At 44.6% G+C, this 16,505-nt stretch overlaps 1 protein-coding gene across 2 annotated transcripts in view; it reads left to right on the top strand.

Annotated features, from left to right (window-relative positions):
* The window catches only part of LOC126473168 (ABC transporter G family member 23-like), a 490,841-nt gene that overhangs the window by 294,759 nt on the left and 179,577 nt on the right, over positions 1–16,505 (top strand). For both annotated transcript variants that reach the window (XM_050100049.1, XM_050100048.1), the window contains exon 3: positions 6,423–6,507. In XM_050100049.1, the coding sequence (XP_049956006.1) occupies positions 6,483–6,507 (25 nt within the window). In that variant the 5' untranslated portion in view covers positions 6,423–6,482. The remainder of the gene's footprint in view (positions 1–6,422; positions 6,508–16,505) is intronic.

Raw genomic sequence — 16,505 nt, 5'->3', positions numbered from 1 at the left:
CTCGAAAGGCGCGCGAGGAAAACGAGCACCAAAATTTTCTGAGCGAGTTCTGATTTCTCTTATTTTACGATGATGGTCATTTCTCACTACTTAGGTACGCGCCAAAGAATATTCCCAGCAATCAGAGGAGAAAATGGTTCAAATGGCTCTGGGGTCTATGGCACTTAACATCTGTGGTCATCAGTCCCCTAGAACTTAGAACTACTTAAACCTAACTAACCTAAGGACATCACACACATCCATGCCCGAGGCAGGATTCGAACCTGCGACCGTAGCGGTCACGCGGTTCCAGACTGAAGCGCCTAGAACCGCTCGGTTACCCCGGCCGGCTCAGAGGAGAAACCTGGTGATTGAAATTTCACGAGAAGATCCTCCTTCAATGAAAAACACCTTTGTTGTAATGACTGCACACCAATTCACGAATCACATCTGTGGTACTCGCTTCCCTATTTCGCGATAGTACAAAACGAACTGCTCTGCTCTGAATATATTCGGTGTCCTACATCAGCCACATCTGATGCAGACCTCACACCTTTCATCAATACTCTAGAAGAGGGAAAACAAGCGTGGTGTAAGCAGTCTCCTTAGTAGACCTGCTGCACATTCTAAGTGTTATCCCAATGAAGTGCAGTCTTTGGTTTGATTTATCCACAACGTCATCTATGTCATCATTCCAGTTTAAGTTATTCGTAATTGTAATCCCGAAGTAAATAATTGACTTTGCGGCCTTTAGATCTGTGTGATTTATCGCGTAACCGAAATTACGTAGTTTCTTTTAGTACTCATGCGAGTGACGTCATACTCTTCATTATTTAGAGCCAATTTCCACTTTTCGCACCATACAGATATCTTGCCTAAATCATTTTTCAATTGGTTTTGATCGTCTGATGGCTTTGCAAGACGTAAATGACAGCGTCATCTGCAAACTTCCTGAAAGGGTTGCTCAGATTGTCTGTTATGTCGTTTATGTAGACCAGGAACAGCAGAGGGTCTATAATACTTCCTTCGTACCGCCAGATATTTCCTCTGTTTTACTCTATGACTTCCCATCAGCTACTAGGAACTGTGACCATACTGGCAGGTACTCACGTACCCAATTGCAGAATTGGGGCGACACTCCATAAGTAAGCAATTCGAGTAGAAGAAGCTTGTGAAAAACGGTGCTTTCTGGAAATCTAAAAATATGGTATCAATTCCTCTGCCAATCGTGTTCTTCGAGGTGATTCGCAATGTTCTAGCGCAGTACGTATTAAAAACCCAACTGCAAATCGATGATAGTGGCTGGGTCTAATTCAGCGGATTAATTCTATTTCCTTTCTTGCGTATTGGTGTGCCTTCTGCAAGTCTCCATTCTAGGTATGGAAATTTCGATAAGCGAGAGATTGTATATGACTGCTAACTATGGACTATTGTATCAGCATACGCTGAAAGGACCCTGACTGATCTACAATCTGGACTGGAGGCCTTGCCTTTATTAAGTAATTTAAATTTCTCCCCTACACAGAGGGCATATATTATGTAAGCTACTCATGTTGGCAGTTGTTTCTTGCTTCGAATTCTGGAATTCTGGAAATAACGCATTTCTAAACAGGAAGGGGGTAATGTTATGAAATTGTTACAACACACAGAAAGACTTTCAGTCGGTGAGCACCTCGTACAAAGACTGGCTGCTGACGCTGAGCATAAATAAATGTAATGGAATGTGGCAAATTAATGCAGTGATCCGATATAGTTTGACAAGGCGTTCAGCAGTTAGCTCCTGGAATCAGCCACAACTCTCAAGTATGTAGGAGTATCTGTTGGAGCGATTTAATCTGGAACGACTATACTGCCTGAGGAAAAAGTGAAACACCCGAAACACCTGGTCAGGTGTCAGTGTAGGTGCGCACACGTACACGCCATCGGTGGACATGCAAATGATTAGAACTACAGTTCCCTGTGGCAGGTGGAACGGTAATGAAAATGAGCGTTTGTCGTCATTGGCCGGGAGGCCCCTTGCGGGGCAAAAAATGGTTCAAATGGCTCTGAGCACTATGGGACATAACTTCTAAGGTCATCAGTCCCCTAGAACTACTTAAACCTAACTAACCTAAGGACATCACACACATCCATGCCCGAGGCAGGATTCGAACCTGCGACCGTAGCGGTCTCACGGTTCCAGACCGCCACCCCGGCCTTGCGGGGGAGGTCTGGCCGCCTTGGTGCAGGTCTTTGACACCACATTGTGCGACCTGCGCGCCGGATGGGGATGAAATGATGATGAAGACAAAACAACACCCAGTCCCTGAGCGGAGAAAATCCACGACCCAGTCGTGAATCGAACCCGGGCCCGTAGGACGGCAATCCGCCATGCTGACAGCTATCGGGGCGGGCAGGTGGAACGCTCAGTGTGCATTACTGTTGCTCGTGTTTAATGTTTGTTACCAGGCCTGGTAGGGTATGTAATGGGTGTGAACAGCGTCAGATATTGAGCAATCACCGTGGAGGACTCGGAGAAGCCGCATACTCGCGTGAGTCAGCGTCATCAGCACCCCACAGTTAAAGTGGCCTCGTTGTGGGTCTTAATTAGTCCAAGTGGTCGAATCCAGATGTGGAAATTAAATGACACAATTCCAGAGATTTTACTGGTCTCATATAGGTATGACTTAATGTATACAGATTGAAGCATGATGAACTGCGGTTCTGCACTTAGACGGACGACTGTCGTTGGCGAGTATGGTGTCGACCTGAGGAGTGGTCTCATTCTTCCAGCATTTTGGAAAGGGACAATGTTTTTACTCCTATCATCTTGATGTGCGGAGCCATCGGGTATGACTTCGCGTCACACCTGATAATGAATGAGGGAACTTTCCCGAGACAACAGTATTTCAAGGACACAGTGCGTCCGCATGTAGCACCTCTTACATGACAGCTTCGTTGTGCCGTCTTTCAACAGAACAATGCTTGTCCATATATGGCAAATGTCTGCAGGAACTGTCTACGTGGTATTTAAGTACTCCTGTGGCCAGCAAGATGCCTAGATATGCCCCTGATAGAAGAAATGTGGCGACAGTACTCCCAACGGCGTCCTCCGCGCAAGGAAACCTGTAGATCCGCAAGTTTTTTTCTCCACACATGTCTAGAGCAATATTCCATTGGATAATACACGTCCGCGTGTTGTAAGAAACGCGTGATCTATCGAAGGAACTGCGTTCGTTTAACGTAAACGTCACATAAATAGTGCGAATTGGAATTTCTGGGCGCAACCCGAGCACGTTGTACAATGAAAGAATCGATTTCCAATAGCAGTCTTCTGAACAAGCAGCGATCACTTCGTAAGAAATTGTAACATACGCCAGGACCGCAAACAAACTACACAAGATTAACCGAAGCGTAGACCACAGGCGTAAGGCAGATTTATGAGTAACGGAAGGTTACAATTAGTCAGAGATATTGATGCCACTTGATTCGTTTTCAGATTGATCTTGCGCTTTTAAAAGTTTCCTCCTCTCGCGAAGGCGATGGCATAGAGTCTGTGATTGAGCCAGCGTGGACACCCGTGCTGCTGGAGACGAGGTGCCCATCGGAACTAAGACAGTAGCGGCGGTGCAGATGCTACGCAAAAACAAAATGGATCTGCTGTCTGTTGCGTGAATGGCGCGACTTCGCTTGCCTTCCTGCTTATTTGCCATGTCTGTCGCACAACGTATTTGGAACTAGTTCGTCGCGACAGGATTGTACAGTTGTGCAATAGTAAACACATTATTACAGAGAGTCCAATTAGAAAACGCAATGATATTACTCAGGGGTCGCTCATAACTGCTTCTATGGCACAACATTGTTCGGTCTTCTTTTTCTTTTCTTCGGCGTTTCTCTCTGCCCTGGCAGGGTCAGCTAATGATGCTTAATCGCTCATCCACGACTTGGGAACTTTTTATTGTGAGTCTGCGGAAGGACGCTATTCCTTCGCATCTACTGTCTCTTATCCTAAAGAGGGAATCGTATGTTCTACCTTTTTTGTAAACATTTTTTTGTTTATATTCAGTTAGGACGTTTGATGTATGGTTGTGAATGAAACATGGACCCTGTGAAGTAAAGGCATTGGCAGAAATCGGGCAGCTGAGATGAGGTTTGTTAGTAGCCCGGTTGGGAATACACGGAGGGATAGAATCTGGAATGAGGAAATCCGAGAACAGGCTCATCGTATAAGACTACAAGACAAAATAATGTCGCAGTGGCTGAGATGGTCTGGACATAGTCAGCGATGGAATCTTCTGATTGTAGAAGTTTTATTTAGCCCAGATCTCATGAAATACCTATGTGAACAACTAACTTCGGCAAACTGTAACTGCCATTTCCAAGTTCTTAACATATACGATATTAAAATATCGCGTCCAGAGACGTAAGTGCCTATGTATTCAGGACTAGATGACAATGCACCACACATAGAGGGACTAGATCAATGTTTGTTATGGATCTGAAGATGGCAATTAATATTTGCCGAAACTAGTCGTCGACATATGTATTTTATGCGATCGGCACCAAATAAAACTCCTTCAACCAGAAGATTATATTTTTCAAAGAAATATTTCGTAAGTAACTGGTCTTAGTTACGTGTATTTACACTGATAAGCAAACATTATGATCAAAGCCTACCGCGACGTTTCATGCAGCCTGGTGGCGTTGCGAGCACGGGACGCGGTAACGAAAGTATTCGAACGGGGGATCACCCTAGCGAAGATATGGGCTGCAAATGGGGAAATCCATTGAGACGACAGACCCTGACAAAGGGCAGATTGTTATTAGGCAGATCCTGTGATCGAGTATCTCGAAATCGGCGAAGCTGGTCGAATGTTCACGTGCTATTGTCGTGAGCGTCTACGGAAAGGGGTAGAATGAAAGTGAAACACCCACTAGGCGTTAAATGGTTGGACGTCCACGACCTTTCACAGAACGTTGGGTTCGCAACCTTGTCTGCTCTGTAAAGTAAGATAGATGGTGATCTGTGGCGTCTATGCCGAAAGGCACAATGTTGGTGCACACACAAGTATTTCTGAGCTCACCGTTCTCGTACATTGTTGAACATGGAGCTCCGCAGCAGACCATCCCTACATGATAACATGTTGACGGAACGACATCGTCAGTTACTACTGCAGTGGGCTCGGGACCATCGGGATTCGACCGTCGATCAATGGAAACGTGTCGGCTCTTCGTATGAATCACATTTTTGCTACACTAGGCCAATGATCGTCTCCACAAACGCCGTCATCGAGATAAACGGCGGCTAGAAACGTGCAGCGTGCCTCGGAAGCAGACTGGTGGGAGACGTACTATGGAATGGGAGACATTCTCCTAACCTTGCATCGGACCTGTGGTAGTAATCGAAGACACGCTGATGTCTGCGAATCAGCTGCATCACTTCATACTTGATGTCTTACCCGACGGCGATGTCATCTTTGAACAGTATAATTGTCAATGTCTCGGAGCCAGAAACGCGTTGCAGTGGTTTTAGGAGCATTGCAGTGAATTGGTGTTGACGTCTCGGCGACCAAATTTGCCTGATGTAAATCCTGTGGAACCCATCTGGGTCGCTACCGGGCACCATCACCGGGTACGCAACTCAGCGGCCCGTTATTTACGCGAATTACATAACCTGTGTGTAGAAATGTAAAGCCACACAGCAGTGTGGAGTGGCCGCGTGGTTTTAGGCGCCATGTCACGGATTGCGCGGCCCCTTCCGTCGGAGGTTCGAGTCCTTCCTCGGGTATGGATGTGTGAGTTGTTCTTAGCTTAAGTTAGCTTAAGTAGCGTGTAAGCCAAGGGACCGATGTCCTCAGCAGTTTGGTCCCCTAAGAATTAACACACATTTGAACATTTTTAGTGCCACACACCTCCACAAACCTGCCAACAAACTGCCGGATCCCTCATAAGCAGAATAAGTGGTATATTTCGTTCCAAATATGAAGAAACAAGATATTAAGTAGGTGATCATAATGTTGTGGTTCATCAGTGTATATTCAAATTACAAAACAACATCAAGGACAGGCATATGACCCTGAGAAGAAGGTCTCACACTTGTCGTACCAAACCAGTATGCCCAAATCGTGACGGGTTAATATGTTTAGTCTGCTGTACACGGCCACTTTCGGGCTATCCTCAAAACGATGCTTTCAAAACGACAATGCTTGTCGAACTATAAATGTTCTCTGCAGTCTACCTGCCAAAGTTAGCATCTTTGAAATATCCTCTTCTTTTTTAATGTTTATTAGCTGTCGTAGTGGGTTGTAGATGAACTGCAGAACGCTGTCCACAGGATACAGGTAACGTACCAGTGAGAGCCTGGAGTCCTATTCGCCTAGCCTTCGGGTGTTTTTTCTTCTTTTAGCTTGCACCTTTATGAAATAGTTGTGTCAGTCTGATCACTCTCCTCTGCTTGATTACAGGTAGATGTCAGCTCCAACTAGTAAAATCTGGTGAATCACCCGTTCTCTGAGGACAACGGAATGTCGTCGCAAGTCATTTCTACAGGTGAGTCTGTCCCCGTAAGTGAACTACGTGAGTAATGGTATACTACAAGACAGTTGAACGTACGAGAGTTGCCCACAAAATAATGCATCCCATTTTTTTCTTCAACAATTCTTTATTGGCCATAACGAGAAATACACACATGAAAGAATGGTGTTTTATCTACACACCCTATTTTTCCACGTAATCTCCATCCCGTATGTCCTGTCAAAAACAATGCTTGTCCCGGTGGGGGAGCCAGTGCTTCATTGTCTGGATCGCCTCCTTACCGTCCTCAAAAAGTCTTCCATGAATGGCATCCTTTAATGGCCTAAACAAGTGGAAGTCCGAGGGGGCTAGGTCAGGTGTGACAGCCGTGGATGGTGTCCCCGACCGCTGCAAATCGTGGAGCTCCGGCGAACCGTCTTCTGATGATCTCACCCTCCGTGCCCAGCGACTAACTGTACTTCTGACGATAACAGATGCTCCATAGACTTTGCACAAGCCTTTGTGAATATTCCCCAAAGTTTCTTTCTTTTCAGTGAGAAATTCAATGACGGCACGTTGTTTGTATCGTACATCACCAACAGACGCCGTTTTGAAACGGTCCTGCAGCTACGCGATCTGTCGGAAGTAACGGAAACCGGGCGCACTCACTCAGAAGATTTCAAATAATACATACGTAACGGTTGGCATTCGTAGCATTGTTTTCGGCTGAGAAAAAAGATGCGGTGCATTACAGTCTGGGCACCCCTCGTACGTAATCCTGTAGTGTTACTCACTCATATTGTAGTGTATAATGATATAAATGCAAGGACAGAGTACAACTTATTTTGTATCTATTGAACATCCACATCAAATTTCTGGATGCGGGACGTTTCACAAAAACGCGGGAAAATCTGGCATGTAAATTCTCCGATAATTCTACGGTTATACGAATAAATTAATACTAATTTGTCAGCAATGGATTGGGAGGAGCACGTTCTAACTGACAGTAACGAAGATTCTTACAACATTATACCAAATGACTTTAGCAGAAATTTCTGTCAAAGTTGGTTAGAAGAAACCCTTGCGACGAAAGCATGGGTGATCTGAAACCAACAGACAGACCTTATCTCTGCGATTCAGAGAACTCAGAGATGCAACAGAAAGAATAGTGTGCAAGGATTTGGCACTAGTATTGAGTAAACAGTTACGAAGGTAGGGAGATACTTCTGCTTAGAAACTACAATAAGAAAAAGATTACAAACTATGCCCGCTGCAAATATTTAACTTTGGGAGGACTGTGTGGAGGATCTCTGCACGAATTCACAGATATTCTAAGTTACGAGACATACGTTTGTGCCACAGGAAATAATGAGGGATAGGAAGGAAACACTAAGCTTGAATTACCGACATTGGAAAATATGTACAATTTCAGAGAGAGTTATACTGCTGATTGACGGACCAGTCCATGTGAGGATGAAATCTGAAGGAAGTAAAAACAGACAAATGGACTACAATGGCAGAAGCAGTCGCTGAGTTCGAAACCGATGAAGTCGATCGACAGAGGAAAGAGTCACTGGACGTAATGTAGTATTCTGCACTATCCAGTCACCTGAGTGCGACCACCTGTCAGAAGTCTGAATAACCACCTTTTGCAGCGCTGATAGCTGCATGACTTGCAGGAAGGCAATCAGTGAGGTTCTGGAAGATACCGACAGGGATGTAGAGCTATGCCGACGCTGGTGCCATCTCCAGCTGCACTGGGTATCCCGTTTGAGGATCCATGCCGCGAACAGCCCGCTCGACTGGTCCCACTGATTCTCAGTTGAGTTAAATCCGGAGACCTTGAAGGCCAGAGGAGTACGGTAAGCTCACCCTGGTGGTCTTCCAACCATAGACTGCGAGCTCTGTGACACATTGCATTGTCCTGTTGGGAGATGCCATCGTGCAGGTAGGGGTGGATATTCTCCCCGAGAACAAATGCACACTGTCCATTTTGCTTTCCAGAATGACCATATTATGCAGAGGACGCCATTCGGCCTGAACACTTCCGCGATTGTTGGAGGGTGATTGCTTTCAGACGTTTCTCGCCATACACGCCAACGGCCATGAGTCCGATGGAGCATGAAACATGATTCAACTAAAAAGGCCATCTCTCGCCACTCAATGGACGTCCAGTTGCGGTAATGGTGTGCGAATTCCAGCCTCCGTCCCGGTCGAACAGCAGCCAGCAGGGGTGCATCAACCAGGCGACTGCGGAGGAGGACGACACTCAGCAGCCTCCGCTGAACGGTCGTTGAGGAAACACTGTTGACAGCGTCTTGTTGCATCTGAGCGGTCAGTTGCTCAGCAGCCGCAGGTACACACATCCTCAGCCGTCGTTCACCCTTGTCATCTATGGCCCTTGGAGCACCACAGTTGCTTCGGTGCCAGTTTCGGGTAGCACCGTTTTGCCACGCACGGTATACTTTAACCACGGCAGCACTCAAACACTTTACAGGCAGCCGTTTCAGAAATGCTTCCACTCTTGGCCTGAAAGCCAATGGTCATGCCGTTGTGGACGTCAGATAAATCACTCCGTTTCCAACAGCTGCTTTGTCCCCCCCCCCCCCCCCGCCCCCTTCTGCCCACCGCCCCGCAGTACGCTTTATATACCCTCCACTGCTAGTGCTGGCCTGCAGTTAAGAGTTAGTATGCTGGAAAATATATGAAGTAATTCAACTTTATATACGGTTATGAGTAACACTATTTCTGCAAAGATAAGTTAGACAACAAGACTTAATTTTGGGGCAACCAGCGTTAACTTCGAAAGTTTCACCTGTTTACAGCAGTAATAATTCTGTGAATATTCCTGAATTTGTGCTACACACAAAAGGGACCTTCATTCGGTATGTGAACGTCATATGGCGTTTTCTTACATTTGCAGCGGATTGGCGTTGTTTCATCTTACGCAAGAAAAAAAACGAGATGATCGACCTCGTAAGCGGGCGATGGTCGATTAACTGCTATGTACGATGTTTTTTTTTCAATGGCTACGGAATACCTAACTCTGATCCACTATTATTGAGTTTTTGCTTTATTCCAGCGTACAGGCAAGGTTCCCAGTTCATCTGTAAACTGTTCAACCGATGCCCAGACGCACTTACTTGAAGGTTTTGCGCCATGCGGTTCATAAAATTAGAATCGCTGAAGCCTGCCGTCTTGCACTCTGTCCGCTCACCGTCGTCGGTAACCTGCATTTGGCTGATAGGTCTTATGCAAACAAAAGTAATTTACACCCTAAAACTATGTGAATATAATTTCACTGTTACTAGATCCTCCAGGATACATTATTCACATAAAGTAAGAAGAAAACGCAACCTATAAATATACGTTTATTGCCCCAAACGATCGCATTACACATTCGCCTCCTGCTCACTTCTCCATCCACTCACTGTCTCGCCCTTCACAATAACATCCACCAGAGTTGTAGTTCTTGTTAATTCTGGGATTGGAGAGTATCGATGAACGGTTCACACAAGCTTTCATTTTCTTTTACAATGCCGTCGCGTCTATTGTCTTAGAGCGTCAGCTCTCATCTTCATTCAAGTAAGCTGTGGAACTCCAGTTGTACATGACATAAATAAACTAAAGCCCGCGTTATTTTTTTTTAAGATATCGCTAGTAATACCAACACGAGGCACAGCAAATTCCGAATGATGATACTCCGCTTATGGCTATGCGAGTCTGTCGTCGGCCAACATGAACTGATGACTCCCAGCGAGTAAGCCACTCGCCGCGACGCGTGTACAACGTTTCAAACATTAGATGCATGGACCAGACGCCAGAGTTCCTTGCGGTGGCCGGGTAACGACCAAAAATACACTTTCATACAAGGTGAAATTAGAATTATATTAATACCTTCAACTGATAACGGGCGTTGCATGGACCAGACGCCAGAGTTCCTTGCGGTGGCCGGGTAACGACCAAAAATACACTTTTATACAAGGTGAAATTAGAATTATATTAATACCTTCAACTGATAACGGGCGTTCATATATATCAACGGGGACAGGTGAAAATTTGTGCCCCGATCGGGACTAGAACCCGGGATCTCCTGCTTACATGGCATGGCAGACGCTCTAACCATCTCTTTTTTTTAATCGTTTGTTTGGTCGTTGCGGACGTCACATGAGATCCGTTAAAGTTCGTCTGTTGATCCTTCCCCTCAGTTTTTTTATTACAGAGGCCAACCAGCTCTCTGACCGAACACGCTGAGCTACCGTGCCGGCGATCCATCTGAGCCACCGAGGGCACAGAGGATAATGCGACTGCAGGGACTATCTCGCGCACGCCTCCCGCACGACCCACGTTCTCACCTTGTATCCACACACTACATTCGTAGTGTCCGAAAGAACAGGCACCATATCCATATAAGTTTATACAGGGTGGCCAGAAGCAATGTGGAAAGCTTGTAAAGGTGTTGCAGGACAGGGTGTGGTGAGAAAGAATTTTTGGGAAAAGACTTCGATACGTTGCGCCGTTTCCGAGTTAATTATTATTGAAGTTAGCCAATCAGACCGCTGAACACGCAAATTCAACTGGCCTCCAGAGACAGCGTCACCAAACGTGTTCCTCGTTCGGTTTCCTAAAACCGAACAAGAAAGCGATACAAAACTTTGGACATGGGACAGTAGGGTGGATCGAACCCCAGCCAAAGCGTGAGAAGTTCCGTGACCTATCACCTACGCCATGAGAACAACTGACACTTATCGTATCTGGTGGGCCGCTTTCGTGTCCGTTGACCAATAACTGCAGTCTAGTTTCTGTACAAGCTGTAGCTAACCTTCCACAGAGAACTTTATCTCTCCAACTTTCAGAATTTCAAGGAGGGTATTCCAATCAAAGTTGTCAAAAGATTTTTACAAACGTACAAATGGTATAAACGTAGGTTTGCCTTTGATCAGTAGTAGAGTTCATAACATTCACACCTGCCTTCTTTGTTTATACGCACTGTACCCTTGTGATCAAAAGCATCCGGACACCCCTATGTCATGCGGAACTGACCGCTATATGTCACGAAAGGTGTACACACCAGTGTAAAAAGAGGCAGAGAGTATTGTGTTGTCAGTAGATAAGAGTAACAACAGAATGGCTAGGACCGGAGAGCTCAGTGTCTTCGAACGTGGACCACTCCTTAGAGGCCACCCGAGTAACAAATCCACCAGGGACAGTGGATCACTGGAATCGAATGATCTGGAGTGATGAATCACGCTATACCATGTGGCAATCCGATGGGTATGGTGAATACCTGTAGAACGTTACCTGGCATCGTATGTATTGCCAACAGTAAAATACAGAGGAAGTGGTGTCACAGTGTGGGAGTACTTTGCGTGGTTAGAGTGTGATCCCGTTATTGCACTTAAGAAAACGCTAAATGTGGAAGCACATGAACAGAATTGTTGGATGTAAGGTCCGCCAGTTATGCAAAACACCGTTTTTTCTCAGTACCCAAACATGATTCGGCACCACTGTGCCATTATACGTGGGTTTTCGTTTTTATTTATTCTGTATTTATTCTGTATTCTGTAGATACTTTTGCACTTGGTGTTAATTACTGCAACCACACGATGTTGATGAGAAAGTTTTTTGCTGGGGGTTAACCTATCTTATAGAATGTAATTTCGTTTGTCGCAATGTTTTCGCGTTTTTACTTACGTTTTCGTGTGGCAAGCACTTCCGTTCTCCGCATCATGCTGAGGTGTTGTGATCTGCAAAGACGCACCATTTACACACAAAAGGAATACTATATAAAAGACAACACACACAGCTGAGAAGCGCACAGAAAACACACACACACACACACACGCACAAAGATAAAATGCAAAAAAAAAAAAAAAAATTCAAATATGGCGCCGAACTCTCTGGTGAACAAATGAACACTGACTGGTTTGGGACACACAACAAACCACAATCACATTGTGTTTTGGTGAAGTGAAAAGTGTTTTACTACGTTATTTGTGGAAAATACTTGTTATAGTTACTTGTGCATCACAACACCTCAGCATGATGCTGAGAACGGAAGTGCTTGCCACACGAAAACGTAAGTAAAAACTAATTTAGGCGAGAAAACATCGCGACAAACTGAATTACATTCTAGAAGATAGGTTAACTCCCAGCAAGAAAGTTTCTCATCAACATCGTTTGGTTGCAGATGACAAGCTACCTGTAGTAATTAACACACAAGTGATCCATAAAATTCACGCACACCAAATGTAAAGGTATCTACAAAAAGAAACGATCTATTGTTTGAACTAAAAATGCACATAATTTTACAATCATTTAACAAAAATGTTCATATTACAGAATAAATAAAAACGAAAACCCATTGCAAGTTCTGCCGTATGGTAAGTACGAAAGGCGATAATGTCTCTGTCAACGAAACTTTCAAGTCCAGGTACGTTAGGAACTCCAGTACCTCCACGTACAATGGCTACAGTGATCCAACCATTACCATGAGAGAATGTATCGTTAATATCAATACTAAAATTAAGTCTGCAACCACAGAAAACACAAGGTCCGTCGACAAGTGCAGTAGCAGCAACACTCTTAAGTGGTATGCGGTTCTTCTTGTCTCCAGATGTGGCGAACTCGATGTTCTCGATGGTTTTATAAACTGTCTGTTTAGAACGGCGACGAATTCTCCTGTAAGGCAAACTAGCTGTTTGGGTACTGAGAAAAAACGGTGTTTTGCATAGCTGGCGGACCTCACATCCAACAATTTTAACTGCAAACACGGCCAACACAAGGAGCTGCAAATCAAAATGATGAACATGTGAACAGATTTTACAGCATCGTGTACTGCTTACAGTATGGTAACAGTTCGGAGACGATGATTGTATGAGTATGTCAATGCATCGTCTCACAATGAAAAGACAATAACATTCCTGAAATGGACTTGCCTGCCGATTGTTCCAATCTGAACCCATTAGAGCGTCGACTTTATTCCAGTCCCCAGCATCCAGCATCGCGATCTTCTCTGGTTATGTTCGGAGAGCTCACTCAAAGTGTCTCGCAGAGCTCAAGCCAACACAAATGATGAACACATCTCGTATCAGTGCCCACTAACAGGTGACCGGATAATTGTATAAATACCTGACAACTGTAATGTGACAGGCTGAAAAGAAAAAGTACGCGGGTCACTAGCTGTGCTGGTGAACCAGGTGTGTTGAGAGTGTTTTGGAGTGGTGCGCTGATACCAGAGAGAAACACGGAACGGCGTCTCCTGGGCAGCCGTGTGGAAAGCGATGCCCCCAGGGCCGACTCTCCGTGATGCAACGCAGGACGTAACCACGCGGCAGGCGGGGGGCCGCGACATCCGAATACCGCCAGCCAGGAATCCTCTCACTAGGTTCACCTGCGCGGTTCATGGGTGCCCTTTCAAACCAAATCGTACAAAAGGGCAAGTACGGGCTTTTAGATATTCTATAATCTTTAAGTCTTGTCAGGTTTGAACCATTTAGTACTAGATTTACACACCAACAATAGCAGTGTGAAATCTCAAAAAAGCTTATTTGTGGGAAATCATTTTTGAAGACTTGAATGGCAACTTAGTTTTCTAATAAATAAGATAAGTGATGAAAGTATTAATATTTTTACGGTCGCTATGTGTAGCTTAAGCATTCATCTTACTCGTGGTTCTTTGTCACCTGTAATTGTTCTGTTACTTTATTCAGGGTAGTATCCTAAAATCTTTTTGTGCACGAATGTGATAAGCCATTCGAATTTCTATAGGTCATATCGCGTCACTGCGCTTGATAGACCCGATTTCCGCCATCTGTACGGCTTATCGCTTAGTCCATAGCTGGGAACTTTCTCGCCTGCGTCTCAATGCATCGCGGTCTGCTGTACTTTTGGTACGCCATTTTCACACAGATTTCCCCGTCAGTTATCGTCTTTATACTGTTTTTATTAATAAGTGGGTTCTTGTTTTGATACTTCCACCATTTTCATTAATTTTAAGCACTCTGGATAGAGCCGGCTGGGTTGGCCGAGCGGTTCTAGGCGCAACAGTCTGGAACCGCACGACCGCTACGGTCGCAGGTTCGAATCCTGCTTCGGGCATGGGTGTGTGTGGTGTCCTTAGGTTAGTTAGGTTTATGTAGTTCTAGGGGACTGATGACATAAGAAGTTAAGTCCCATAGTGCTCGGAGCCACTCTGGACAGATTGTCCCCCTATATCTAATGGTTAACAGGTTATGCTCGGCCTACTGTCGTGCAGTTGGATTGATGGTAAGTATTTTTAATTTCTGACTGTATTTTATCCGATTGTTGGTATTTATTGCATTAGGTTGGGAGGATATTTCTTGGCATTTCTTACAGTTTTTAAATGAAATGAGAAACTGTAGAACCATACTTTCCACTTACCTCAAAATCCGATAATTGCGTCATTTATTCATAGACAAGGAATGTTCGGTCCCTTTCATGTTGCAACTTTAATGTCATGATTCACCATGTGAGTAATTTGCTTTTTTTCAGTACTGATTGTAGCTATAATTCGACCAAAAATGTAGTGAACGCTTTTTGTAATTTAACAGATTAACCTGATGATGTGGCTTCAGGGCTACGAGACCGCTCTTTAAATAAATTATTTACAAGATCCGGCAAGCGCTTATTATGCAAGACGTCTGTTTGTGGCTGCGGTTGTCCATAAAATAAAACAGTGTGTAACAAATTTAAGTGATTGTCGATAGATGCTGACGCACTAGCAAACAGCAAAGGAATCACATTCTGGAAACAAAGAAGATGACGATGTTCGGTTTGCGGGGCGTTCAACTGCTCGGTCATCAGCGCTCGTTCCAAGTCCCAATTATTACCCAGTCCAATCTAGCCACTGTCACGAATGATGATGATGATGATGAAAAGCTGAGAACAACACAAACACCCAGTCTCCTGGCAGAGAAAAATCCCCAACCCGGCCGGGAATCGAACCCGGGTTCCTGTGATCCAGAGAGAGCAACGCTAGCCACTAGACCACGAGAGGCGGACGGCGAGCCACAGATGAAAAAATAACAAACGTGTATGTTGCGAAATGGTTGTTAACATACCGACTTTTTACGCAAGAGTCTGTGTAAGATCTTTTCTCAAAAAATAGCGCAAAAGGTGTAATCCAAGCGCCATAAACAATTTTCTTGCGTACAATAGTTACAAATTACGATCGTTTTGAGGGATGTAAAAGGTTTTTATTGCTTACCTTACAAAAATAAAGTAACAACTCGCGAAATTAATCTGATCTATTTCAGGACAATGCAGCAACAGCGGATGCTTTGCTGATGAGGAAACTGTGGGATTTCAAGTCCGAATTGCTTGAAACCTTCACCTATTCAGCAGATTTGGAATAATCTGATTTACAACTCTCCCCTCATTAAAAACAAAGTGACAAAAAAAAATTTTAGCCAGCGGAGAGGCTGCAACGGTGAGAGACGGATAATTTGCAGACGTCCCAAAAAATCACCTCAAGAACGGCATTTACTAGCTCGGAAAACATCAAAGTGCATTATTGTAAAGGGCCTCTTTAAGAAAAGGGGGTTTACTTTATGAAAACAAAATCAGTTTTGACATAATAAGCAAAGTCTTTCACTGCCTTTACTCTAGTGGAAACAATGTCCTGTGATAAGCCACGTATACCCGCACACGATTAAAAATCAGTTGGCCCAACGGGTCTGTCTAAAAACAGTTGCACGAAGATTTAGAGCTCTTGTGCTGTGCGTGACCGTACGGTAAAAGGTATTATGGCATCAACGTCGCTTTCCAGGAGAAAAATATCCCTTTCGACACGAAGGCAGGTACACAACGTTACGAAGATGAGAAATAGCTCGAATTCAGCTGCTAGTAGTGCACTTACCAACCTGCACTGTAGTAATTGACGAAAAGTCATCGAGTAAAGCAGAATTGATATCTGGCCTTCCGCAAAGAAGTGTTACAGGCTCTCTGCTCTTTCTGATCTAATGATCAAATGATTTCGGAGACAGTCTGAAAAACCATCTTAGACTGTTTGC

The sequence above is a fragment of the Schistocerca serialis genome, chromosome 4 (assembly GCF_023864345.2).
Source record: "Schistocerca serialis cubense isolate TAMUIC-IGC-003099 chromosome 4, iqSchSeri2.2, whole genome shotgun sequence".
In the NCBI taxonomy this organism is placed as follows: domain Eukaryota; kingdom Metazoa; phylum Arthropoda; class Insecta; order Orthoptera; family Acrididae; genus Schistocerca; species Schistocerca serialis.
Note: the sequence above shows the minus strand (reverse complement) of the source record. Positions and strands in the feature narration are given on the sequence as shown.